The sequence below is a fragment of the Balaenoptera borealis genome, assembly GCF_965194805.1.
Source record: "Balaenoptera borealis genome assembly, chromosome: 6".
NCBI classification, from domain to species: Eukaryota; Metazoa; Chordata; class Mammalia; order Artiodactyla; family Balaenopteridae; genus Balaenoptera; species Balaenoptera borealis.
Genome location: NC_138863.1, coordinates 129,411,682 through 129,422,184, shown reverse-complemented (window position 1 = coordinate 129,422,184; position 10,503 = coordinate 129,411,682). Strand labels below are relative to the sequence as shown.

Here is a 10,503-nt window from a genome sequence, read left to right as displayed (position 1 = left end):
TCCAGATGATGGTGTTGATACGCAGATTGGAACAAAGAAAGAAGATCTGAATGACAAAGAGAAAAAAGAAGAGGAAGAAACTCCTGCACCTGCATATAGGGCCAAATCAATCCTAGAGAGCTGGGTGTGGGGCAAGCAACCAGGTATTATGATCTTCTGAACTTTTGGTACTTTGGAACGATTGATCCAGCACTCATTTTCTAGATAGAGTAGGTGGACTTTTTTTTGGTCATAGAATTTTAAAAATTAAACTTAAAATTTTTTTATATTGTAATAGACTGTGCATAACATACATTTTACCATTTCAGTCAGTTTTAAGTATGCAGTTCAGTGACATTAAATACATTCACACTGTTGTGCAGTTATGACCACCACCCATTTCCAGAGCCTCTTCATCTTCCCAAACTGAAACTCTGTACTTATTAAATGATAACTCCCCTTTCTTCCCTAGCCCCCTGGAAGCCACTAACTTTCTGTTTTTAGGATTTTTGACTAGTCTAGTTACCTCATATAAGTGGAATCATAATATTTGTCTTTTTGTATCTGGCTTGTTACTTTATTTAGCATAATGTCTTCAAGATTCATTCATATTGTAGCATGTGTCAGAATGTCCTTCCTCTTTAAGGCTGAATAATATTCCATTGTATGTATAGACCACATTCTGTTCATCCATCTGTGGGTGGGCATTTGAGTTGCTTCCACCTTTTGGCTATTGGGAATAGTGCTGCTAAGACCATAGGTGTACACGAGTTCCAGTCTCTGTTTCAATTCATTGCGTATATACCTAGGAGTAAAATTGCTGGATCGTGTGGTAATTCTGTGTTTAACTTTTTTTCTTCCAGTTTTATTGAGATGTAATTGACATATAGCAGTGTATGGTGTACAGCATAATGGTTTGACTTACATCATGGAATGATTATCACAAGAAGTTTAGTGAGCATCCATCATCTCATGTAGATACAAAATTAAAGAAATAGAAAAAATATGTTTTCCTCATGATGAGAAATCTTAGGGTTTCCTCTTCTAACTTCCATATTAACATATAGCAACGTTAATAAGCTTTATCATGATGTTCATTACATCCCTAGTTCTTACTTATCTTATAACTGGAGGTTTCTGCCTTTTGACCCCCTTCAGCCAATTCCCCCTCCCCCCACCCCCTGCCTCTGGTAACCACAAATCTGATCTCTTTTCCTATGAGTTTGTTTCTTTGTTTTTGAAGTAGAATTGACCTACAACACTGTGTTACTTCCTGTTATACGACATAGTGACTTGGTATTTCTATACATTTCAAAATGATCATCACAATAAGTCTAGTTATGATCTGTTGCCAAAATGTTACCTAATTACTATTTTCCCCACACTGTACATTTCATACCCATAACTCATTTTTTTTTTTTTATTGAAGTATAGTTGATTTACAGTGTTGTGTTAATTTCTGCTGTATGGCAAAGTGATTCAGTTATACATATACATACATTCTTTTAAAAATTCTTTTCCACTATGGTTTATCACAGGATACTGAATATAGTTTCCTGTGCTCTACAGTAGGACTTTGTTGTTTATCCATTCTATATGTAATAGTTTGCATCTGCTAGTCCCAAACTCCCAATCCATCCCTTCCCCACTCCTCCCTCTTGGCAACCACCAGTCTGTTCTCTATGCCTATGAGTCTGTTTCTGTTTTGTAGATAGGTTCATTTGTGTCATATTTTAGCCCTGACTCAATTCGTTTGCAACTGGTTGTTTGTACCTCTTAATCTCCCTCACCTCCCACTTTTCTCCCCACTGGCAACTACCTGTTTGTTCTCTGTATCTTTGACTCTGTTTATGTTTAGTTATGTTTATTTATTTGTTTCGCTTTTTAGATTCCATATGTAAGTGAAATCGTACAGTATTTGTCTTTCTCTCTCTGACTTATTTCACTTACCGTAATACCCTCTAGGTCCATCCGTGTTGTCGCAAATAGCAAGATTTCATTCCTTTTTATAGTTGAGTAATATTTTGTGTGTGTGTGTGTGTGTGTGTGTATATCTGTATCTATATTTATCACATCTTCTTTATCCATTCATTTATTGATGGGCACTTAGGTTGCTTTCATATTTTGCCAATTGTAAATAATGCTGCAATGAACATAGAGGAACTTATATCTTTTCTAATTGGTGTTTTTCTTTTCTTTGTATAAATACCCAGAAGTGGAATTGCTGGATCATATGGTAGTTCTATATTTAATTTTTTGAGACATCTCCATATTTTTGTCCATTGTAGCTGCACCAATTTACATTCCCACAAACAGTGCACAAGGCTTCTCTTTTTCTCCACATCCTTGTCAACACTTGTTATTTGTTGCCTTTTTGATAATAGCCAGTCTGACAGGTGTGAGGTGGTATCTATCTCACTGTGGTTTTGATTTGCATTTCCCTGATGATTAGTGATGTTGAGCATCTTTTCATGTGCCTGTTGGCCATTTAAATGTTTTCTTTGGAAAAATATCTGTTCAGATCCTCTGCCCATTTTTTTAATTGGGTTGTTTGTTTTGATGTTGAGTTAAACGAATTCTTTGTATAGTTTGGGTATTAACCCCTTATCAGATATACTGTTTGTAAATGTCTTCTCCTATTCAGGAGGCAGCCTTATCCTTTTGTTGATAGTTTTCTTCACTGTGCAGAAGCTTTTTAGTTTGATGTAGTCCCATTAGTTTACTTTTGCTTTTGTTTCCCTTGCCTGAGGAGACATATCCAGAAAGATATTGCTAGGGCCAGTGTCAAAGAGTGTACTGCCTGTGTTTTCTTCTAGAAGTTTTATGGTTTCAGGTCTTACGTTTAAGTCTTAAATCCATTTTGAATTTTTTTTGTGCATGGTGTGAGAGAGTAGTCCAGTTTTGCATGTAGTGGTCCAGTTTTCCCAACATCATTTGTTGAAGAGGCTGTCTTTTTTCCGTTGTGTATTTTTACCTCTTTTTAGATTAATTGCCCATATAAGTATGGGTTCATTCTGGACTTTCTATTCTTTTCCATTGATCTGTGTGTCTGTTTCTGTGCCAGTACCATACTGTTTTGATTACTGTAACTTTGTAGTATAGCTTAAAATCAGGGAGCATGATACCTCCAACTTTGTTCTTCTTTCTCAAGAATGTTTTAGCTATTCGGGGTTTTTGTGTTTCCGTACAAATTTTAGAATTATTTGTTTTAGTTTTGTGAAAAATGCCATTGGGATTTTGATAGGGATTGCACTGAATCTGTAGATGGGTAGTGTGGTCATTTAAGCAATATTAATTCTCTCAGTATACGAGCACAGTATATCTTTCCATCTGTTTGTGTAGTCTTAGATTTCCTTCATGAGTGTCTTACAGGTTTTTGGCTATGGTTCTTTTACCTCCTTAGATTTATTCCTGGGTATTTTATTCTTTTTGATGCAATTGTAAATGGGACTGTTTTCTTAATTTCTCATTCTGATAGTTCATTGTTCATGAATAGAAATGCAGCAGATTTGTGTTTGTTAATTTTGTATCCTAAAACTTTACCAAATTCATTGACAAGTTCTGGTAATTTTTTGGAGTGTCTTTAGGATTTTCCATGTATGCCGTCATGTCACTGCAAACAGTGACAGTTTTACTTATTCCTTTACAGTTTGGATTACTTTTTCTTGTTTGATTGCTGTGGCTAGGACTTCACATACTGTGTTGAAAAAAAAGTTGTGAGAGTAGGCATCCTTGTCTTATTCCTGATCTTAGAGGAAATGTTTTAGCTTTTCACCATTGAGTATGATATTAGCTCTGGGCTTGTCATATATGGCCTTTATTACATTGAGGTATGGTCCCTCTGTACCCACTTTTGGGAGAGTTTTTATGATACATGGATATTGAATTCTGTCAAATGCTTTTTCTGCATCTATTGAGATGATTACATGATTTTTATCCTTCAGTTTGTTAATGTGGTATAACACATTGATTGATTTGTGGATGTTGAACCATCCTCGTATCTCTGGAATAAATTCCAATTAATCATGATGTATGATCCTTTTAATGTGTTGTTGAATTTGGTTTGCTAATATTTTGTTGAAGGTTTTTTGCATCTGTGAACATCAGGGAAGTTGTCCTATAATTTTCTTGCCTGGTGGTTGTCTGGTTTTGGTATCTGGGTAATGCTGGCCTTGTAAAATGAGTTTGGAAGTATTCCCTCATTTTCTATTTTTCTTTGTAAGAGTTTGAGAAGAATTGGTATTAATTCTTCTTTGAAGGTTTTGCATAATTCACCAGTGAAGCCCTCTGGTCCTGGAGTTTTGTTTGTTGGGAGGTTTTTAATTACTGATTCAGTCTCCTTACAAGTAATTGGTCTGGTCATACTTTCTATTTCTTTATGATTCAGTCTTGGCAGTTTGTATGTTTCTAGGAATTTATTTCTTCTAAGTTGTCTTCGTCTTTCTGTGGTACCAGCTGTAACATTTCCTCTTTAGTTTATGATTTTATTTATTTGGGCCCTCTTTATTTCTTGGTGATTCTAGCTAACAGTTTGTTAGTTTTGTTTATCTTTTCAAAAAACAACTGTTGGTTTTATTTATCTTTTCTATTGTCTTTGTAGTCTCTTTCATTTGTTCCCACTCTGATCTTCTTGTTATTTCCTTCCTTCTAATAACTTTGGGCTTCATTTGTGTTTTTTTTTTTGGTTTATTTGTTTTTTTTTTAAGTTTCTTGAGGTGTTTATTTAGGTTATCTGGTTTCTTGTTTATTTGAGATTTTTCTTGTTTTTTTTGGGGTAGGCATTTATTGTTCTGAACTTCCCTCTTAGAACTGCTTTTGCTACATCCCGTAAGTTTGGGTATGTTGTATTTCCATTTTCGTTTGTCTCAAGGTATTTTTTTTGTTTTTCTTTTGATTTCTTCATTGACCCATTGGTTCAGTAGCATGCTGTTTAATCTCCACATATTTGTGAATTTTCCAGTTTTCGTCTGGTAATTGATTTCGAGTTTCATAACTTTGTGGTTCGGAAAGATGCTTGATGTGATTTCAGTCTAATTAAGTTTATTGTGGCCTAATATGTGATATTCTGGAGAATGTTTCATGTGCACTTGAGAAGAATGTGTATTCTGTTACTTTTGGATGGAATGTTCTGTATATATCTGTTAAGGTCATCAGGTCTAACATGTCATATGAGGCTGATGTTATTTTAATGATTTTTCTGTCTGGATGATTTATCTGTTGATGTAAGGGGTGTATTAAAGTCTTCTACTATTATTGTATTGCTATCAATTTCTCCCTTTAGGTCTGTTAAGATTTGCCTTATATTTAGTTACTCCTAGGTTGGGTGTATAAGTATTTACAAATGTTATATTCTCTTGTTGGACTCACCCCTTTATCATTATGTAATGCCCTTCTTTGTCTCTTATTACACTTTTGTTTTAAAATCTATTTATCTGATGTAAGTATAGGTACCCCAACTTTCTTTTGGTTTTCATTTGCATAGAATATCTTTTTCCATCCCTTCACTTTCAGTCTGTGTGTTGTGTCCTTATGTCTGAAGTGAGTCTCTTGTAGGCAGTATATAGATGAGTTCTTTTTTTTTTTTAAAAATCCTTTCAGCCACTCTGTGTCTTTTTATTGGTGAATTTACTCCATTTACATTTGTAGTTATTGATATGTTTGTTTTTATTGCTGTTATGATAATTGTTTTGTTCCTGGCTGTTTTGTAGTTCTTCTCTTCCTTTGGGATTTGATGATTCTCTTTAATGGTATGCCTAGATTCCTTTCTCATTATCTTTTGTGTATCTACTATAGTTTTTTGCTTTGTGGCTACCATGAAGCTTACATATAACAGCTTGTATTTATAACATTCTATTTATAAATAAACATACATTTGAACACATTCTAAGCTTTGCATTTTTATCCTCCTCTCCCATGTTTTATGTATTTGATGTCATAATTTGCAACTTCTTATCTTATATATCCTTGTTATAGTTATTTTTACTTCTTTTGTCATTTAACCTTTATACTCAGTTTTTAAGTTATTATTCCACTACCTTTATTATATATTTACTTTTACCAGAGAGATTTATACTTTCAAATGTTTTCTTGTTGCTAATTAGTTCTCTTTCTTTTCAGCTTAAAGAACTCTTTTTATCATTTCTATTAAGGCTAGATTAGTGGTGATGAACTCCTTTAACTTTTGCTTGTCTAGAAAACTCTTTATCTCTCCTTCACTTGCTGCTTGATATGTTTGTTGGGTAAAGAAGTTTTTTTTCATTCAGACTTTGAATATATTATGCCACTCTCTTCTGCCTTGCAAAATTTCTGCTGAAAAATCTACTTACAGTCTTACAGGGGTTCCCTTGCATCTAACGAGTTTTTCTCTTGCTGCTTTTAAGACTTTCATCTTGTTTTTAACCTTTGACATTTTAATTATGATGTGTTTTGTTGTGGGTGTCTTTAGTTTTCTGTTGTTTGGAACTCTCTGGACTTCCTGGATCTCAATGTCTGTTTCCTTCCCCAGGTTAGGGAAGTTTTTACCTATATTACATCAAATAAGTTTTCTGTCCCTTTCTCTGCCTCTTCTCCTTCTAGGACCCTGTGAAGTCTGCTTGATACTGTGTCATATATCCCTTAAACTATTTTCACATTTTTTCATTGTTTTTTTCTTTTTGTTGCACTGACTGCGTGAACTACCGTGCCCTGTCTTTGAGTTTACTGAGCTTTTCTGCTGCTTCATGTAATGCGCCGTTGAACCCTTCTAGCATGTTTTCAGTTCAGTGCAATTTTGTTTTTCCAGTGTATTTTCTCTCCTTATTCGATTGGGAACTTCTGGCTTCTAATTTAGTGATTCATCTTTATTTTTTTCCATTCTCCTGTTGAGCCCTTTCACCAAACTTTATTTTGGTATTAGGTTTTTTGGTTCCAAAATTTCCATTGGTTCTTTTTCTTCTTTTTAAAATAAATCTCCTTTTTCTTGTCTTAGGTTTTCTATTTTTTCATATGTTTCAAGTGTGTTTGTTTTTGCTCTTTGAAACTTTTTTTTTATTGTGGCTTCTTTAAAATCTTTATGAGAGTATTCTAACGTCTCTGTCATCTTGGTGTTTCCATCTATTGATTGTCTTTTTAAAATTCATTTTGAGATCATCCTGGCTCTTGATGTGATGAGTGACTTTCTGTTGAAACGTGGACATCTTCATGTTATGTTCTGAGACTCTGTTTGATTGGTTTTCTGTGACACCGTTCTGGCAGGGCAAGAGTGTGCTATACCTTGTTACTGCCAGGAGGGGATGGGAGTTCTGCTGGCTCCCCTCTTGGTCTCCATGATTTGTTTCTTTGTTACTTTATTTACTCACCTACTTGTTTCAAGGTATCCTACAATAAATGACTGATTGACTAGGCATTAGGAGCTGGGCAGGGCAAGCACCATTAGGACATCAGGAAGGAGAGCAGGCAGATGCTCAAGGACATGAAGGCTCTCTTTGAGCTTCACAGTTGTCTCTGGGCTTTGCAGCCACAAAGAAGAGAGACGTATTATTTCAAAGTAGAAAACATAAGTGATTATTCAGGAAGGTAAAGCTTTTCTTAGGCCTGATTTCTGGAAGAAATTCTGCATGAGGGATGTGTAGACAAACTGTCTTTGGCAGGGCTTGTCTCAGTGAGGTGTCCGGTATGTATGCGGGGCCTCAGGCACCTCTCAGTGCTGGGCCAAAGGTGATTCTGCAAGGATGCCTGTGAAGGGTAGGGATGATACTTCATGTATAAATCTTTCTGCTTCTTCATCTTGAGCCTAGTTTGGAATTTACAGTATTTTTTTAAACATTTATTTTATTAATGTTTTTCTCATATTTTTCTGTTACATTGCTTTTAGTGTTTCTGAAATATATATTTAAAAAAAAATTTTGTTTTCCTTTTTTGGCCATGCCACGCAGCATGTGGGATCTTAGTTCCCAGACCAGGGATCAAACCCTCACCCCTTGCATTGGAAGCATGGAGTCTTAGTCACTAGACCACCAGGGAAGTCCCAAAAGTATTTTTCAAAAAAAAAAAAAAAAAAACAAACCACAAAAAAACACAACACAAAAAAAGGTATTTTTTCCATCTAGTTTTCTATAACAATTAGCCATTTTAGCTAGTGGAGCTTTCCAGACTTAGCATCCAACCTCTGGTGTCTGGATGTGCATCTCTGTGCCATAGTTCCTGTGTGTGGAGAGGGAAGCTTTGTCCTGGTGGCCTCCCTAGAGAGTGGTGAGGTGTATCCATCTGATGCCTTCTATGATCTCCTTCTCTCCCATAGGAAAAGCATGTTTAGGTCATGGGTAGCTAAAAAATAAATGTCTTCCATATAGGGGAAGTCAGTAGGTGTGTGACTTTTGTCTCTTGGGATATGAGGCTACCAGGGCGATCACTGTTTTGGCCTCGTAGCTAATAAATATCAGAGATAGAAAAACAAGCACAGGACATCTCCTGCTCTCGTTACCACTGGGTGCTCTATTGGTATAGGGGGTTGGTGGAAGGTAACTTAGTTTACAGTTCAACTTAAGGCAGCTTTATGCTTAATTGTAAGACAAGACTCCTTTTAATTATTTTCATTCACGTAATTTTCTTCTAGGTACCTAAAAAAAAGTCCTTAAGTGTAGGAAATTTCACACATACACAGTAGAGAGAATAGTATAATGAAATACTACTTACCCATAGCACGTTCTGACTAGTTACTTCATCTTTCTCTGAAGTATTCCAGTAAATGTATTACCTCTCATCAGTCATGTATGCTGGGCAATTTATTGAAACAATGTTTTTATTTTGGATTTGGTTTCATAACATGAAAATACTGGATATAGTTTTTCTCTCTGTCTGGGAAATGTGTTGCTGATAAGGATTGACTTCACAATTTTGTGTTAAAAACGTTTATACCATGTTTACAGAGGGGCAGTATAGCGTGGTGGCTAGGAGTGGTCTCCCGTGTGCCATACTCCGCTGGGTGACCTTGGGCAAGCACTCTGTGCCTCGGTTTCCCCCTGCATAGAGTGCATGCACAGTACTGCCTCTTAACGGCGCCTGTGAGGATTACCTAATGTGTAAAGTGCTTAAAACCGTTTGTGGCACATATTAAGCACTCAGCTATTACCTATTATTGTTACCCATTTTATAACGTTACAACAAACTGTGCCCATGATATTCAGAGGTTGGGTGTTCTATCTTGTTTTCTAGAGGTGAATGAACTGAAGGAGTGTCTTTCTGTGCTGGTTAGAGAGCAACAAGCTCTGGCCACCCAGTCAGCCACCACCACCCTTTCAGCCCTGAGGCTCAAGCAGAGACTCGTCGTCTTGGAACGATACTTCATTGCCTTGAATAGAACTGTTTTTCAGGAGAATATCAAAGTTAAGTGGAAAAGCAGCAGCGTTTCCTTGCCTCCTGTGGACAAAAAAAGGTAATAAGAAAGAATCCTGATACCAGCTAAATATAAAACTCAGGCTGTTTTGTTTAAGAAAGTTTAATTAAGGCTTTCAATATAGTCTGATTTTGTTTTCTGAAATTTTATTCTTTCTTTCTCTTTTTGTATGTTTCATATAATCTGGAGAATGGCTTTCCCAATTTGCTCATAAAGTAACAGGCTATGCTGTAACCTGTACCATTATTTTAAAGACGCTGTTCTGTCAGTAACTGTAGAAGCCATTTAAAAGTTTAGATCAGCATGTCTAGATTTGAAAATGGGATCTGAACATTATATTCTTTTTGTTTTGGTACCGGATAGGGAATTATCACATTGCAGTAGTGCTTAACTAGTTTAGATGCTTCATTTTTTTTCTTCTTAATGTGATTTACGTATTCTTTTCTAACGAGATGCTTTTATGGATTCACATGCAGTTGTAAGAAATAATGCAGAGAGATTCCTTATACCCTTCAGCCAGTTTCCCTAGTTTTTCACTTGCAAAACTGTAGTACAAAAATCACAATTAGGATATCGACTGATACATTGTACCCATCTTACTCAGATTTCCCATTTTACATGCTTTCAATCCTGTGTGTGTGTGTGTGTTTGCCTGAGATTTTATCACAGGTGTAGATTTCTGTCAGTGCTGCCACAGGGTACAGGACAAGGACCCTTTTTTATAGCTGCAGCCATTAACCAGTTCTCCATGTTTGTTATGTAACCTTTTGAGGTTGGCTTTTTCACTCAGCATTATTCCTTTGAGACTCTTCCAAGTAGGTGCATGTGTCGTCACTGTTGAGCAGGAGTCCATGTATGGATGTACCATATTGTGTTTAACCACTCAGCCTTTGAAGGATAGCTCAGTTGTTTATAATTTTTGAGTATTTTGAATAAAGCTGCTGTGAATATGTGTGTACAGGTTTTCGTGTGAACTTAAGTTTCATTTCTCTGGAAAAAATGCCTAGAGTGCAATTGCTGGGTCTTACGTTTAGGTTTGTAAGACATTTTCGTACTATTTCCAGAATAGCTGTACCATTTTACATTCTCATCAGCCATGTATGAGTGGTTCTGTTTCTCCATATCCTCGTCAGCATTTGGTGGTGTTGTCA

At 36.0% G+C, this 10,503-nt stretch overlaps 1 protein-coding gene across 8 annotated transcripts in view; it reads left to right on the top strand.

The window, feature by feature from the left end:
• HERC2 (HECT and RLD domain containing E3 ubiquitin protein ligase 2) overlaps positions 1-10,503 on the top strand; it is a 224,880-nt gene that overhangs the window by 38,668 nt on the left and 175,709 nt on the right. For all 8 annotated transcript variants that reach the window (XM_082395462.1, XM_082395465.1, XM_082395464.1 and 5 more), the window contains exons 4-5: positions 6-143; positions 9,172-9,391. In XM_082395462.1, coding sequence (XP_082251588.1) covers positions 6-143; positions 9,172-9,391 — 358 coding nt within the window. The remainder of the gene's footprint in view (positions 1-5; positions 144-9,171; positions 9,392-10,503) is intronic.